General features: G+C 40.1%; 1 protein-coding gene across 1 annotated transcript in view; it reads right to left on the bottom strand.

Moving 5' to 3' along the window:
* GUCY2F (guanylate cyclase 2F, retinal) overlaps nucleotides 1-17,890 on the bottom strand; it is a 571,373-nt gene that overhangs the window by 70,936 nt on the left and 482,547 nt on the right. Inside the window, exon 13 of the mRNA XM_044057284.1 lies at nucleotides 16,724-16,916. Coding sequence (XP_043913219.1) covers nucleotides 16,724-16,916 — 193 coding nt within the window. The remainder of the gene's footprint in view (nucleotides 1-16,723; nucleotides 16,917-17,890) is intronic.

Below are 17,890 nucleotides of genomic sequence, written 5' to 3'. Positions count from 1 at the left end.
GACGATGCAGGTTGTTGCGGGGGGGGGGGGTGAAGTCACTGATTTATATTTGTAGTGGTCTCCTTTTTCTGATGCCTTCTGCATCTGTTACAATTACTGCTGTTCCTTTAAGTTGGATGCAAAATCTGAGATGTTGCCATCTTGGGCTTAGATGTTGTTATTGTAAGGATCATAAATGCAGTCCTCAGAATTCTACCTGGAGCCTTTTGATTGTTTTCCCCATTTTTATCTGTAGGCAGTAGGTTTGTTTTTTAGTTCTTTGTTATTGCTATTATCTTCTTTCTTTTTTTTTTATATATATTTTGATTTCCGTAGTTCTTTTACAAGTTTATATTATTTAAGTTCTACTACTGCTGTTTCTTAGTTCTTTCATTTGATTTTTACATCACTTATTTTCCTCAACAGCTTTTTCACATTTCTAGAGTACTTACTTAGTGGTAGATATGTGTATGGCTGCATGTGTGTGTGTTTTTGTTGGAGGATTTTTTTATACATAAATATACATATAGATATATATTTTATATTTTATATTACACACACATATATCTATATATATATATATATATATATATATATATATATATGCAGAGAGAGAGAGACCTTGTTTTAGAAGCTTTGACATTTATAGAGCTTGTTTACTTAATAGTTAGTTATTGTGTGCGTGTTTTGTAGTGGGATGTTGTAAATGGTTTGTTTTAGAAGCAGTGCTTTGTAGGTGTCCATACTATTTATTGTGGTTTTGATGGTTGTTGTGTATGGATGTGTGATGCTTTTCTGTGTGTTTGTGTTCCTTGTGTAATGCTTTTGATTAATTTATGGTGGTCATGTGATTTTTTGGGTCTATATTATATCATCTAACGCTTAAAAAAGTGAACGCTTATTGATCGACCTGATTTAAGCGAAAGCTTACAATCTCGAACTGTCAGATCAGCGATTTTTTTCCCAGAGAAGAAAATCGCTGATCCAAAACACATAAACACAACACAAGCACACCAAACAAACAGAAATCCACACACATACACCTAAAATCTGATACCTAACCCTACACTAAACTATGCACACACCACTAACTACCCACTTACCTTAACCCAAACCCTAACCCTAATTTCCGTCACTATCGCACACTCACCTCACACGCTCCCTAACCCTAACTCACTTAAATCCGCCCTAACCCTCATGTCCACTCAATCGCATACACACCTAACCCGAGCCCTAACCCTAACTCACCTAAATCACCCTAACACTCACATCCACACAATCGAACACTTACCTGAATCCGACCGGTAACTTTCCACCATAACACTGAAAATACCGAAGCAACAGAAACAGACAACTGAATTCTTTCCCTAGGAAAAAATTCAAGTTTCTGCTGCTTTGATATTTTGCAGTTTCACAAAAATAAGTTTGATCAATCAGCGTTCGCTTTTTTAAGCGTTCAAGGATATAATATAGACCCGATTTTTTTATGCTTTATTTAAGCGCTGACTGGTTCTTTCTGTACTGGAATTGACTATTCTGTTTTTGATTTCTTAATTTTTTAACACAGAATTGAAAAGGACATAATAATAGTTGTTTTATGTTATGTTTATTAGTTTTTCAGTAGTGTTTTTGGATTTTGATTATTTTTGTGATGTGTGTTAGTACTGTGATTTTTGATTGGTTGGTTGATTTTTTATATTATAGACAGATATAGATATTATTTTCCATTAGGGCGGCCACGGTGGTGCAGTGGTTAGCATTGCCGCCTCACAGCAAGAGGTTCTCTGGTTCGATCCTCGGCTGGGGTGCCTTCTGTGCGGAGTCTGCATGTCCTTCCTGTGGTCGCGTGGGTTTCCTCCGGGTGCTCCGGTTTCCTCCCACATCCCAAAGACATGCTGCAGGTGGATTGGACACTCTAAATTGGCCCTAGGTGTGCGTGTGAGTGTGCCTTCTGTGGAAGGTTGGGCGCCGGGCTGGCAACTCGACACCGTAAAACTCCACTGCCATTCAATGTGCGGACAGGTGATCCGCTGTGGTGACCCCTAACCGGGATAAAGCCGAAAGAAGAAGAAGAAGATAGATATTATTTTCCATTGTTTATTTTTTCTTGTAGTATATAAAGTCTGTGGACATTTTTCCCATCATGTAAAGTCCACAGTGATGTACAGCCTACAGTTCAGTAAAGTCCACAGTGATGTACAACCTACAGTTCAGTAAAGTCTACAGTGATGTACAGCCTACAGATCAGTAAAGTCTACAGTGATGTACAGCCTACAGTTCAGTAAAGTCTACAGTGATGTACAGCCTACAGTTCAGTAAAGTCTACAGTGATGTACAGCCTACAGTTCAGTAAAGTCCACAGTGATGTACAGCCTACAGTTCAGTAAAGTCTACAGTGATGTAGAGCCTAGAGTTCAGTAAAGTATACAGTGATGTAGAGCCTAGAGTTCAGTAAAGTCTACAGTGATGTAGAGCCTAGAGTTCAGTAAAGTCTACAGTGATGTAGAGCCTACAGTTCAGTAAAGTCTGCAGTGATGTACAGCCTACAGTTCAGTAAAGTATAAAGTGATGTACAGCCTACAGTTCAGTAAAGTCTACAGTGATGTACAGCCTACAGTTCAGTAAAGTCTACAGTGATGTACAGCCTACAGTTCAGTAAAGTATACAGTGATGTAGAGCCTACAGTTCAGTAAAGTATAATGAAGCAAAATATATTGAGCTAGGCAGTAACCTGCTTAGACACTATGATGGTGCACTGTCTCAGTGTGATGTAATGCAAATCTTGAGAAAGGTAAAATGAGCTTTATGGACGGGTAATTAGTATTACAGTTAACCAGCATATGATCAGCTGGCTGAATGATGTTGATGGCTTTTTCCCACCTATTCTTGGACCTGATTGAGTGTTGGCATAATGACTAAGATATTTACTTCACAGACACAAAGTATAGCATTTGAGTCTCACCTTTGGGAACTTGGCTGTGCTTAGTGTCCCACAAGGGCAGCTAGCCTGTACTTACCTATGAACTTATGAACACACAACCATCTAGCTCCCAGCCTTACTAACACATTTATTCCTCCCTTTCTTCCTCTGCTGATGACTCCGGTTGAAGGCGGAAAGAATTAGAAATCATCACTTTCATCCAGTGAAGATTAGTAGATTTGTTTCTGTACTCAATTCCCTTACATTGTTGGCAAGATAGTGCAGTGCAGACACTACTTTGCTGTACCCACTGTGACATGCGCACAAAGCCACAGTGCTTACTTGGAATGCATTGCAGTCCTTGTTTGCACCTTATGACTGCTACCTTCCACATGGACTCTATGTAGGAGGTTTCCACATAGGAGTGCTCCTGCAGCAGGACGTCTGGTAGCTCCTTCCCCTTAAGATGGCTGAGCTGCCCTTGTTTTCACATTATGAGTGCTGCATCCCACATGGAGTATATGTACGAGTTCTCCACATAAGTGTGTTCCTGCAGCAGGACATCTGCCAGCTCCTTCCCCTTAAGATGGCTGAGCTGCCCTTGTTTTCACATTACGAGTGCTGCATCCCACATAGAGTATATGTAGGAGTTCTCCACATAAGTGTGTTCCTGCAGCAGGACGTCTGCCAGCTCCTCCCCCTTGAGATGGCTGAGCTGCCCTTGTTTTCACATTATGAGTGCTGCATCCCACATGGAGTATATGTAGGAGTTCTCCACATAAGTGTGTTCCTGCAGCAGGACGTCTAGCAGCTCCTTCCCCTTAAGATGGCTGAGCTGCCCTTGTTTTCACATTATGAGTGCTGCATCCCACATGGAGTATATGTAGGAGTTCTCCACATAAGTGTGTTCCTGCAGCAGGATGTCTGGCAGCTCCTTACCCTTAAGATGGCTGAGCTGCCCTTGTTTTCACATTATGAGTGCTGCATCCCACATGGAGTATATGTAGGAGTTCTCCACATAAGTGTGTTCCTGCAGCAGGACATCTGCCAGCTCCTTCCCCTTAAGATGGCTGAGCTGCCCTTGTTTTCACATTACGAGTGCTGCATCCCACATGGAGTATATGTAGGAGTTCTCCACATAAGTGTGTTCCTGCAGCAGGACGTCTGGCAGCTCCTTCCCCTTAAGATGGCTGAGCTGCCCTTGTTTTCACATTACGAGTGCTGCATCCCACATGGAGTATATGTAGGATTTCTCCACATAAGTGTGTTCCTGCAGCAAGACGTCTGGCAGCTCCTTCCCCTTAAGATGGCTGAGTTGCCCTTGTTTTCACATTATGAGTGCTGCATCCCACATGGAGTATATGTAGGAGTTCTCCACATAGTTTCATAGTTTCATAGTATAGTACTAGGCTATCTGCCCTGGGGCATTTGTAAGCCTAGCCATAGTGATGTGGCTTTTGCCACCCCATGAAATGGTACAAAAAAGTACAGAATAAAATTAGAATACTGTGCCTCTGTCTAGTAGTGACACAATGAAGGTCCCCTTATATAATAGAATTATTTTCCTTAGCCCCTGTCTAGCAGTGACACAGATGTGACCCTTGGGGTAAACTTAAGATCTCCCATCCACTCATCAAGATTTCTCTTGAAGAGAGTCAGTGAGGGGCTCTGCCTAATATGAACTGGGATCTTGTTCCAAAGCATGGGAAGCCTCTGGGTTATGAATCTATCCCTCCAGCATGTTCTATTCATACTTGTGCCGAGGTTTAAGTCTTTACCTCTCGTGGTCCTGATGGATTTGGATTTTTTGAGGTGGAGCATGTCCATCAGATCCTGATTGGACATGGCCTTGTACGTCAGCCAGAGATTACCTCTGAGCAGGCGGTATGCTACTGAATAGAGCTGAAGTTTCTTTAGTCTGGCAGAATAAGACATATGTTGGAGACCTTTGATCCTCTTGGTGAGGTACTTTTGTGGTCTCTCCAGCTGTTGCAAATGCCGGGTGAGGTACATACCAAATGGGGCATTGTACTCAATCATGGGTCTGATGAGGGAGGAGTATAGGTGTACAATGACATCCCTGGATCTGGATGTGAATCCCTTCATGATGAGGTGTGCAAGGTAGAATGTTTTTCTAACCACTTTGGCAATGTGGGTGTCAAATGAGAGGTCGCTGTCGACTTGGGTCCCTAGGTCTCTGATTACTTTTTCCGTACTCGGTAGGTTGCTGTCTATGTGATAATTTGTGGGTACTTTGTTTTTCCCAAAGGGGATGACTATACATTTTTTGGCATTTAGTTTAAGGCCGTGACTCCGGCACCAGTTGTCCACTTCTGTGAGGCCTTTTTGTAGGCTGTATGTGTCCGCTGGTGTATCGACTATGGCGCCTAGTTTGCAGTCATCTGCGAACTTTGTCAGCCACAACCCTCCCATGTTTGCTTTAACATCTGAGAAATAAATGCTGAACAAGAGAGGTCCCAGGACAGATCCCTGTGGGACACCACTTGTGACTGGCTTTGAGTCTGACATTGCTCCAGCGATTTTAACTTTATGGGTTCTGTCCTTTAGCCAGTTTGCAACCCATCTAGTGACATAAGGGTTTACGTTTAAGCTGTTGAACTTATCTATGATGCCTGAGTGGGGTATTGTGTCGAAGGCCTTAGCCAAGTCCAGGTAGGCTGTATGGACTGCTTTGCCCTCATCAATGGCTCTAGTGACTGTTTCAAAAAGTCAACCAGGTTCAAAAGGCAGGATCTGCCCTTTACAAAGCCGAACTGGGTGGGGTCAAGTGTCTGTAGGTCCCCTATGTCTCTGTTTATGAGTTCCATAATGATTCTTTCCATAGCTTTGCAGACCAGGCTGGTTAAGCTTATGGGGCGGTAGTTCCCAGGGTCTGTAGAGGTACCCCCTTTGTGGAGTGGGACCACTGTTGCTGTACGCCAGTGTTCAGGTACATATCCTGAAGTAAGGCTAAGGTTAAATAGCATTTTTATGTGTGGGTTTAGCTCCTCTTGGAGTTCACGTAACACGCAACCCGGGATACCGTCAGGTCCCATTGATGCTGTGTTTTTAGCTTTGTTTAGGGTGGTTCTCACTTGGACATCTGAGATGACAGGGAGATTACATTCAGCTGGGATAAGTATTTCTTCTTTTGGGGGTGAGGGAGTGGAGAAATTTGCACTGAACCTGTCAGCCAGAATGTTGGCAATATCTGTGGGTTCAGTGTATTTTTTGTTGTTGTGAACTAACTCTGAGCATATCTGAGGGTTTCTGCCCAGGTTTCTAACATAGCTGAAGAAGGCTTTGTGGTTATCTTTAGTGTCCTTAGCGATTTTTCTCTCAAAGTTGGCCTTGGATGTTTTTATGAGAGAATGTAGTTTTCTGCTAATGTTGATCAGAGATGTCTTCCCTTCATGGGATTTTGCTCTGACGTGCAGTAGCTTGCTTCTTTTGTTATACAATTTGTTAATGGCTGAGGTCCACCAGACAGGACGCTTGCCTTTGGTGGAGAGGGACTTGGATTTATTTGGGATTGCATGATCCATTCATTCTTGGAGATGTCCATAGAAAGCATTTGTGAAGGATTCGGCATTGTGGGATGTGGTATCCACTGGCACAGTGGGCTTAAAGGATACCATCTCAGTCTTAAGAAGAGTGAAGTCTGCTTTTGAGAAGTTTTTCACTGTGGTCTTTTGTGCTGGGGGTGGAGGTGGGATATGCATATCCAGGGTGATTAGTTTGTGGTCAGATCTCACTAGTGAGGGGTATACTTCCGGTGTGGAGCATTTTGTCCCCATGTTTGTGATGATCAGGTCTAGTATATTATCTCCCTAGTGGGAGAGGTGACTAGTTGTTCTAGTGCATTTGAATTTATGAATTCCAGGAACCTTTGGGCTAGGGTATTAGGGCTAGAATAATGTACCCAATCTATGTTTGGGTAGTTGAAGTCTCCCAGTATGATGGTATTTTGTGATACATTCATATCCTCCAATGTCTTCAGGAAGGCTGAGTGGGGTTCCTGAGATTGGGAGGGCGGTCTGTAACATGCTACCAGTTGTATAGCAGTTTTGCCTATGGTTAGTTGCACCTGTATGGTCTCTGATGCTTCATGTGTTGCTACTAACCTGGAGGTGTGGGTGTCCTTGATGAATATGAACACTCCCCCTCCCTTTGTGGTTCGGCCCGGGTTTTGGGGCCGAAAACCATGATACGAGGTATAGCCTGGTAGTGCTGGGGTGCTCTCAGGAGCCTTGAACCAGGTTTCTGTTACTGCACAGACGTCGATGTTCTCCATGCTGAGGAGTGCATCGAGTGCCTGCATCTTGAGATTTAGTCTTCTGGCGTTGAGCAGCATTACCCTTAGTTTTTTTCCATTTTTGTTTTCTAAGGAGGTGGGTTTGTCTTTTGAGCCTTGCCTAAAAAAGGCACTATGGGGGTGGCAAGAGCCTTAGCCAATATCCGGAAGCCCAGTGGCGACAGGAGTAAGCCATCCCTTGCGAAGCAGTGTGGCTTGTCCAACATGTCATCCCAGGCAGACAGACATTGGATCCCCTTAGAATGACACCAGTACTTGAGCTAATTATTAAAGCTGATCATCTTGTCTTTGTATTGTGGTATCATTCTTGGTGAGGGCAAGATGCTGCTCAGGGTCTGGGTCATACCAGCCTGGGCTACATAATCGGAGAGCTCCTCTATGTCTCTTTTCATGTAGTCCAGGGAGGTACGTCTCAGGTCATTCACACCAGCATGGACAATGACGGAGTCATATTTGTACTTGCTTTGGAGTGACTTGAGTGCGTGTGTTATGTGGCAGATCCTAGCTCCCGATAGACAGCTCACAGTCACCCTCTCCTTGTTCAGCCTGGTCAGCGGGACATCAGTGTGTCTGACTATAGAGTCACCTATTACTAGTGTATCAGGCATGGTGTTTGGCCTTAAGGGCTGTGATTGGTTGACACACTGATTTATTGAAGTATGTGTTGCGTGTGTTTTGTTTTGAGGTGGTGGATTTTTGGATGTCTGCTTTGGGAGTCTCTGTTGTTTTGGTAAGTTTTTTATTAGAGCCTCCGAGTATGTCTTTGTGTTTTTATGTGTTTGGTTTGCAGTTGTGGTAGGTCTATGTGGGACTGGGATTGTTGTGTGTGTGGTTACCATCTCCTCCTGTCTGGTCATGCCAGCCCTGAGTTGAGAGAGTTCAGCCTCCAGTTTGGCTATATAGTTGTATCTCTCACATGTATTTGTGTTTGTTGGGAGGAGGAGAGGGTTGTCTGTGTACATGAGACAATTGTAGCATTGTCTCAAGATACCCAGATTGACCAGCTGAACTGGAGAGGATGCCAGTAATCTACCACTCAACATGCTAGAACAGTATAAGGGAGTGCTGTACCTTTAAGGGAAGTGGATATTCACAGGGGTGGTAGGTAGATGTAGTGCTTTACTTAGTACGAGAGTGCTTACTTAGCAGAGAAGTATTGAGAACAAGTGCTAGGCTTATAATATAGTGAGTAGTCTGATTATACTAAGAGTAGAGCTTCCTTAAGGGAAAATTTGAAGAGCAGACTTGGCGGAGCCAGAAGAAGTTTAACCTTGTTTAACCGCCGCTGCGCTATGCGCACAAGCGCGCAAAGCCGTGCAAACGCGGATTTTAAACAGGGAACTACAAAAGAGCTAGAAATGGTCCAAAACAACCAATTACTACAGCTTCTTGTGCTGAGGTCACTTCCTACAGGGACATGTAGGCTGCTCAAGGCTCCCCACTCCCACTGGTGAGCAAAGAAACTTCCTTCTATCCAAGTAAGGTAATGGACAACACAGGAACTACACCACAGCCCAGAATACAGCAATGCCTGTAAACTGGTCTAAACTATTCGAGGAGAGGCGGGAAAACAAGGATTATTTTTTTGTTTTTTTGTTTTTTTGATAGAAACACACAGAAAATGCAGAAACAGTGATAAATCAGTTACACAGGCTAGCACACTTTAGTGGGCAGCCTCAACAGTTAAATTAAACAAACAAACAAACAAACTTTCGATCAAATTCGAATAAAAAGTAACTTTAAGTGCAGATTTTAAAATAATGCAGTAAACAGTTAAAAAAACAGTTCAAGCTAATTCAGGGTAAGCTACAGAAGCTATTCCAAGTGAAAAAAAAGCAAAGATACTTAAATCCAGAAAGTAGTCGCTTTTCTGAGTTCTCTGTAGCTAAGACTACTCTGCAGGACCACGAGGAGCTTGTCTGAGCAGTATAGCCAGGAAAAAATGCCCAGAGGCGGATTTTAAACAGGGAACTACAAAAGAGCTAGAAATGGTCCAAAACAACCAATTACTACAGCTTCTTGTGCTGAGGTCACTTCCTACAGGGACAGGTAGGCTGCTCAAGGCTCCCCACTCCCACTGGTGAGCAAAGAAACTTCCTTCTATCCAAGTAAGGTAATGGACAACACAGGAACTACACCACAGCCCAGAATACAGCAATGCATGTAAACTGGTCTAAACTAGTCGAGGAGAGGCGGGAAAACAAGGATTATTTTTTTGTTTTTTTTTGATAGAAACATACAGAAAATGCAGAAACAGTGATAAATCAGTTACACAGGCTAGCACACTTTAGTGGGCAGCCTCAACAGTTAAATTAAACAAACAAACAAACAAACTTTCGATCAAATTCGACTAAAAAGTAACTTTAAGTGCAGATTTTAAAATAATGCAGTAAACAGTTAAAAAAACAGTTCAAGCTAGTTCAGGGTAAGCTACAGAAGCTATTCCAAGTGAAAAAAAAGCAAAGATACTTAAATCCAGAAAGTAGTCGCTTTTCTGAGTTCTCTGTAGCTAAGACCACTCTGTAGGACCACGAGGAGCTTGTCTGAGCAGTATAAGTGTGTTCCTGGAGCAGGACGTCTGGCAGCTCCTTCCCCTTAAGATGGCTGAGCTGTCCTTGTTTTCACATTATGAGTGCTGCATGCCACATGGAGTATATGTAGGAGTTCTCCACATAAGTGTGTTCCTGCAGCAGGATGTCTGGCAGCTCCTTCCCCTTAAGATGGCTGAGCTGCCCTTGTTTTCACATTACGAGTGCTGCATCCCACATGGAGTATATGTAGGAGTTCTCCACATAAGTGTGTTCCTGCAGCAGGATGTCTGCCAGCTCCTCCCCCTTAAGATGGCTGAGCTGCCCCTGTTGCTTGTTCTTCTCTTTCTCCATTTTGCTCTTCCAGTACCTGGGCTGATAAATCAGTATGGTCGCTTGGTACATAGTCAGGGCTTTACTTCTCTGCATGAAAAGCCAAATAAATAATAATTACTTTGTCCCCAATCCAGTATGTCTGCGACATAGGGACATTATTTTAAGAAGAAGAAGAACTGTACATAATGAGGGGAAAAGGCATCTGTTGTGGGGATTTCTTCTTCTTTTACACATCTAATGAGAGTCAAGCTCACTGTGGAGTGGCCTTTTGGGTTAACTGATTGTATTAGTTAAAAACACTCTTAACCAAATGTTGATACAATGAGCCAACTTTTATGGTTGCCTCACTGTTTGCTTCAGTTGAGTTCTGAACAATGAGCCAAGTCAAGATACAGCTGTCTCACAATATCCTTAACTCATTTACTCCACAGGAGCTCCTAAAGTTTGTACTGTAACTTCCAATGAGTGGAGCCCTAAGCCTTTTGGCAGAATCAAATTATGTCCTCACATTTCAAACAATCATATCTCTGGAACCATAGGGATTATGAAAGAAGTGTAAATGGCAAACTCTTTTGCAGAAACTATTTTTATAATGGTAGTATTCTTTAGGTTCTAGGCCTTACACTGAATTTTATAAATCACAGTAAACACAGTAACTGTATGCTGCGGTGGTGCAGCAGTAGCGTTGTTGCCTCACAGCAAGAGGTTATCCTGTTCGATTCTTGGCTAGAGTGCGGGGAGTGCTTTCTGTGTGGAGTCTGCATGTCCTCCCCACAGTTTGGTGGCATTTGAAAGACATGCATAAATGGGCGTACCTTCGTTGAAGGTTGGATGTCGAGCTGGCATCTTGGCATTCGTGAAAATCTACTGCCATTCATTAGCGGACCGGAGTTCCACTGTGGCGACCCCTAACCGGGAAAAGCCGAAAGACAAACAACAACAGTAAACACAGTAACTATTATATTTGTAATATTTTGTAAACAACTTAAAATATCTCAGCAACCACTCAAGTTATTCACATATTGTCAGCAGCATTTTATTCATCTAAATGAAACCATTCATATGAAGCTAAAGACTTCTGTTTGTGTTACTTTGTTGTTGAGATATTTAGAAAAATGTGAAAATCATATCTACATAAATTAATATCATAAAAACAAGAGTTAATATCTATTTACCTGCACTAGACAGAGGTCAAATATTAATGCAGTTGAGTTTGCCATTGTGTAAGCTTTAAGATGAAATATTTTAAAATCTTGTACATAGCATGATTTTGGAATTATTGATGCAAATATGAACAAGTGATATTTGACGCCTAGAGGCATCAGTAGGAGTTAATTGCAGATGCACCTGGAGGCATCACTCAGATGTAATGAGTTAATGTTGGGGGGGTGTTGGATTAGGGAGCAGTCCTCCTCATTATGGTTAAAAGCAGCTGGAATGCCAAATTAATCTTCAGCCTAATAGAAAAGGGGCTGGTTTGTTAAGAATCATGAATATGCAATACCTTTAAATGACCTCTGTGACCTCTGGAGAGGTGCAGAGGTTACAGCTTAGCTGTTTCATGATAGACCCATAAAAATGGATCAAGTCATTACACTTGTAAGACTTATCGATGCACTTTCAAATCCAGTTTGAATATTATTTTTCTATCAGAGACTGCATGACTCTGTAGATACATTCTAACCAGTGATGACTGAATACTGTGGTCTAGACCTGCTGCAGTTGTACATCTCCAGGATGGGATAGAAAGTCTTTGTAGTATGCTTCATGTGCAGAGCTAAATGAGGACTGCTCTCAGTATAAGATGAGGTAAGCTGTTAACACTTCTTGTGTCATAAATAAAATAAGCCAGAATCTCAGATGACAAAGTGGATGAGACACAAATACATCATTCTAGAAGGATACTAACATCTTCCTATGGTCCATTTCAACAGACAGAGATAGAAGTTGTACTCCCCCCCCCCCCCAATAGGTAGAGTCGATCCATACCAAGAACAAGTTATTTAGTCAGCAAGCTAATGTAACCCAAGGGGACCTGCATACTGCACTGAGTAGAAAAAGATTTTTAGCTTGACAATTAAAATTTCATGATCTAAGAAATAAGGCCACCTTTACAAAGGGCTAACATAGACTATAGAGTATTTATTTTATAGCCTATTAGAATGAAAGAAGATGAAGAGGTCTTTGGTGCATTTAGTAAAAGCGTTTCTAGTAAGAAGTTATTTCTTCCAAAGACAATTTCACAGGAGTTTGCAGAAAATTACGTCACTGAACACCAAGTAACATTTTAGGAGGATATTTGTCTTTACGTATGTGATTCCAGGTTCAACAGGCTATCAAAAACTGAAACATTGACCTTAGGAGGATCACAGGTTTAGAGGAGCTTTGAAATGAAATGTGTTCCCTTGAGTCAAATAATACTCCATGGCCTTGTTGCCATAGCCCTGAATTATATAAATTGTTATATCAGGAGGTGTCCCTTCCAACTCTTAAAATTTTACAGTGATTTGCTGGGTGGTGAATATAGACTGCAGACACTATTATCTGCAGTTTTTTTTATTTTATACCAAAGCCTTGAAAGGACCTACACAGGTATCATCCTGTTTTCACTTATCATTCATGAGGATAAAATACTGGTAGGAATATTAGATTGCCATTAGGAAAAAAATGCAAATAGCTTCTGAATAGGGAACAAGCAGGATTTGTCTGAGGATGTGATCCATCTGTTTGTATCTGTCTGATGCATCACATTCTGATGGATGTTTGTGACAGAGAGCTCTGGCCATGTTTACCATCGTTGAAGGAAAAACAATCCTCCAACTGCATCAATTGGACCTTTCGCCATAGTAACGTTGAAGTTATGGACTTTGTCCCTAGGATTTTCAGGGCTGTATGAAGAGCATGTGCTCCAGTCCAACAGTAGTAATATGGGTCAAGTGTTTTTGAAGGCTTTTCTGTTTGAAGTAGGCACCATATTTCAACATCTCCATTGCTTTTTAATCTTGATTTGGTGCTGCTGAAGCAGGATTATGTGACAATATATAGCTGATATCATTCTTACTCCTGAGCTCACCACATCTTTAATTCATACATTCCTGGTACCTATGTTTAGGTCTGAAGCCCTAAAAAAAAAATCCTGATATCATGACCATATTTCCTCCTTCCAACTTATTAATCAAGTTTACCCTTGCGTTATAATAATAACCAGAAGTTCTAATTTCCAAAGGTAATGTATTCCACAGTCTGCAAATAGAATAAGTAATAAAGCTGTCCCCTTGTGATGCAAAATTTAATATGTTACAAAATCTAATACTGTTTACCATTACCATGTGTATGGATTTTGAGGTTGATGTCTAGTCATTAAAAAAAGGTTTTGTGGAATAGAATACAATGTTCTCTGGACATAGTTTTCCACATAAGTTGATCACTTATAAAGTAAAGACAGTGGTGCTTTAATGATTGACTATATTCGAAGTACTACAAGGAGAACATTTTTAGTAAACTTTCTAAGCACTTATTCTAGCATATTTATTTCAACAACAACCAGCGTATACACACACAGAGTAGAAGTGTCCTCTGATATAAGGTGTACTGTTGTTTTTAAATACATTTGTTAGTACAATAGGATCTCTTAAAGGTCTGGATTTGAAAAGTAGACCAACTTGCATCAAGGCCTTGGTTGTTATAGTTTAAGTCAATAAACATAAACTTCAGCCTGTTAACTCCATGAAAGATCTTAGAAACATGGTTATTTCCTCTAAATGTATTTTTAATAATAATGGTATGTTAGCCATATATATATTCCAAAATAACTAATTTTATATTTACTAGCACTAAAATTAAGTTGAAGATATCTAGCCTGTATGTTTATTTTAATAAGGTAAGTGTTTATATTTTGTACATCTTGGGATGAGGAGACAAATACATCAAGTTAACAGACATCCTCTTATTTTAAAAGCCAATGCTTTGTTGAAATAGAGGGGAAAAAAGCAAATATAAGGCTGACTAGGACTTGGGTTATTTATCCTTCAAATATTCCATTCAAACCTAGTATGTTATTTATATTTATATACTTCATTCCATGTACTTTTTAATGAGTATCTAATATGTTTTAACTTTAATGTATATATAAAAATACACATTAATGCAATGCTTTTAGATTTGAATAGTATAGTATAAGTATTTATTAGGGCTACCCATTAAGCTTGGCTGGTTAATTTTAGAAATGAAATTGTTTGGTTTTTGTTTTGCTTTTTGTGAAAAAGTTTTGAACATCTTCTCAAACCAGACATTTAACTGTTTGTTCAATTTACCAGTTGTTTAATTAACCAATTGTAACATTGATTTATGTGATTGCTTTGAGTATATAAGCATAGTGTTTTAGTACAATGTTTATGGTCTGAGGAAGGGTATCAGGAGATACGCGAAAGCGCTTACCTTTAATAAATTTTGTTTCAATTTATTTTAATCAGTCGTGGTGAGTCCGAAGTTTGTTTTATTCTCTAAAAGTCCGTTTATGTAATATAGACGCGCTTACATTGAGTCATTTATGTAGTTTACAGTCATCTGATGGTACAGAGTTAAATATTCTTTTATTTACTATATTCTTACCAGTTCTTACTTTAACTATTTGGAATACTTTTGCTAACAAAAAGCTTCATTTTGTTTTTGAATATCCTTAAAATGAGATAACATTTTACCACTTAAGGACAGAGGTAGCTTATAAATGCCTAAATATGATACAGGACATCATCATTCTTTCAGGAAAACTTGGCTAGGCTTAGAAAGGACCCCCTGGATTGTTAGCCTAGTAACAATCTATGAAATATAATCAGTGCTTCATTTGTAATCTATGTCCTTAATATAGGAGGCAAATATTTAAATGTATGTCAAGGCAGCTAACAAGAAATGGGTTGAAATCAGAACCCTTTGACTGGCACTGGGTAGAGAGGGTTTTTCCTGTCAGTACTGGTACTGTTATTTACCCTGTCTACCCCTCTTTTTATATTTATTTTTTATAGATCACTGTTGACTGTCAGGAGTATGGAATGATTGTTTGAAGCACATTCCACTCATCCTGCATTCCTGTTTGACCAGCTCTAAATTGTACACTGGTACTACATAACTCAGCACATATAGAATTATTCCTGAAGTAAAGGCCTTGTACAGGAACCAGGTGTTTCTTCTTACACCACCTCAAACCTAATGAAGTTAACAAGAAGTGATCAGGCAATGGAAACAGGTCTCCTACTTTCCAGCTAAGGAGACCTCAAAATGCTATGTAAGTCATGCTATAACATACAGTTTCTGTTCTATATAAGTTACTGGCCAAGACAATGGCATTTTAAGTGTTTTTTATTACATCACTAATGAACTTGTTAGGGTGGCATAGTGGTTAGCATTGTCACCTCACAGCAAGAGGTTCTCCGGTTTGATTTTCGGCTGGGATGCCTTCTGTCCAGAGTACGTATATCCTCCCTGCGTTCACATGGGTTTCCTCCTGGTGCTCCAATTTCCTCCCACATTCCAAAGACAGGCAGTAGATGGATTGGACACTCTAAATTGACCCTAGGTGTGAGTGTGTGCGTGTAGATGTGTGTGTGCACCCTCTGTGGAGGGTTGGACCTTGGGCTAACACCCTGAGCCCGTAAAACCTATAACTGCTACAGAATCAATCAGTACCGAAAGGCACTCATTGCCCAATATACCACATGGTGCATAAACGGGAAAGAGAGAATGAACTTGTCACAGCTATATTTCCTTTGTATAATACTCAAACATGAGTAAAATCACAAAGCAAATGAATTAATGTCAGACAAAATTCTAATGGCAGGGCAATATAAGAATTCTGCCTATAAAATTAGAACAGCTCTGGAGTTTGAAAATTAGGGTCTATATTAGATCACTGAACGCTTAGGTAAGTGAATGGTGATTAATCAACCCCATGTAAGTGAAAGCTTACAAAACCGAACTGTCAGAACAGCGATTATTTTTCCAAGGGAAAAAAATCGCTGTTCCAAAAAAAAAAAAAGAAAGCACATTAAAACATGAGATTATGTGGGGGGCTTCTGCCCCCACACCACCCTTACTTAATTATACCAACTCCGAGACTGCACTACAGTGCCAAAAACGGCAATGTACCAAAGAGGCCAAGCAAATTCTTTCCCAGGAAAAGAATTCGCTTACATGCCGCTTCGATATTTTGCAGTTTCAGTTTTGTCAGTTCGATCAAGACGCATTTGAAAACATGCGTCTTCGGTCTGCTGATAGGAACCCGAAAATTATTGCCATACTTTTATGACCTCCATGAAGGAGGTTAGTAAACATAGACAGTACTGCTTTATGAGGCATTCCTTTACATTAGTCTCTTAATTCACTGTAAATTCATTCAAATCTGCACCTGATTTTCAGGGGACGCTCTGGTTTTGCTTAAGAATGTTGAGCTATCCCTCATAAAATATTACCTGTTTAAAATAATTCACTTGATTTAATTTTCATACAGAATTACTCTTAACTTTGTGTTGACTTGTGCTGTAAGAGGCTGACAGATGCCTTATAGTCGTGAAAATAACATTTTTAACTTTTTAATAAATTATCAAATTTCTGTATTTTGCTGTATAAGGTATACAGCTGAAAACTGCTTACCTTGTATACATCATGGTTGCCAATAACTGCATCAAACAAGGTGTAAAGATCATTCAGAAGGTCCACTACTTCTATTGGTTCACTCATGGCAGATATCGAAGTGAAGCCCACAATGTCACTGAAGTACAGAGTGACTTGGTCAAAACTCTCTGGTTCAACTGTACAGCCTGTCTTCAATGCCTCTGCTACAGATCTGAAATCAGAGATACACAGGAAAAGAAATAATTTCAAAATATATTGGCATATAGGCAGTAACGTATACATACAGCACCCTACACTATTGTGTGTGTGTTTATACATGCAAATATGTTTATATCTGTATGTATGCATATATAAATATATATGTGTGTTTGTGTGGCTCCCTGAAAGAACTTCAATGTTCATAACAGAGAACCCAGACAATCGAAAAGGTACAATATCGAAGTGCTATAACACTGAAATTGAAATGATCGAACTGTCAGGTCAGTGATTGTGTGATATGGTATTATAGATGTGTTTCCCTTTTGCAGTTTGATCTTGGAGTTGGTATAGATAAGTAAATGGTGGTGTGGGGGGTGCAGGGGGCTTTCCCTATTGCAAAACCTTTTATACTTAATGATTTCAGTTTCAGTGCTGTGGCACTTTGATGTTGTGCCTTTTCAGTCTTCTGTGTTCACTGTTATGAAAGTCAATGTTATAAAATTCACTGCTCTAACTGTGTGTGTGTGTGTGCATGTGTGTGTGTGTGTGTGTGTGTGTGTGTGTGTGTGTGTGTGTGTGTGTGTGTATATATATATATATATATATATATATATATATATATATATATAAAACAAAATGAAAACTAGAGCTAAAGCTCTCACAAATTAGCACTGTAGAAGATATGAATAAAATTAATAAGAAGACCAGCGTGATTACCATGGCAAAGATCATAAAATAACACTTCAATAAAATAATTAAATAAAACAGATGAGCACTTTCAGGTTGCTCATACCCTTCTTCAGATCTACTATCAGGTTACTCATACCCTTCTTCAGATCTACTAATAAAACAATAATAACAATATTGCCTAATATGAATAAATTGTTTTTGGTGAATTCTACCCAATTAAACACCTTAAACCTATATGAAGAATAATAGACTGCTTTCTTGTGCCTGATGTCTCCACAGATTGGAATGAGAGTCATT

This window comes from Protopterus annectens, chromosome 15.part0 (genome assembly GCF_019279795.1).
Source record: "Protopterus annectens isolate FY-2018-M chromosome 15.part0, PAN1.0, whole genome shotgun sequence".
In the NCBI taxonomy this organism is placed as follows: Eukaryota; Metazoa; Chordata; order Ceratodontiformes; family Protopteridae; genus Protopterus; species Protopterus annectens.
Note: the sequence above shows the minus strand (reverse complement) of the source record. Positions and strands in the feature narration are given on the sequence as shown.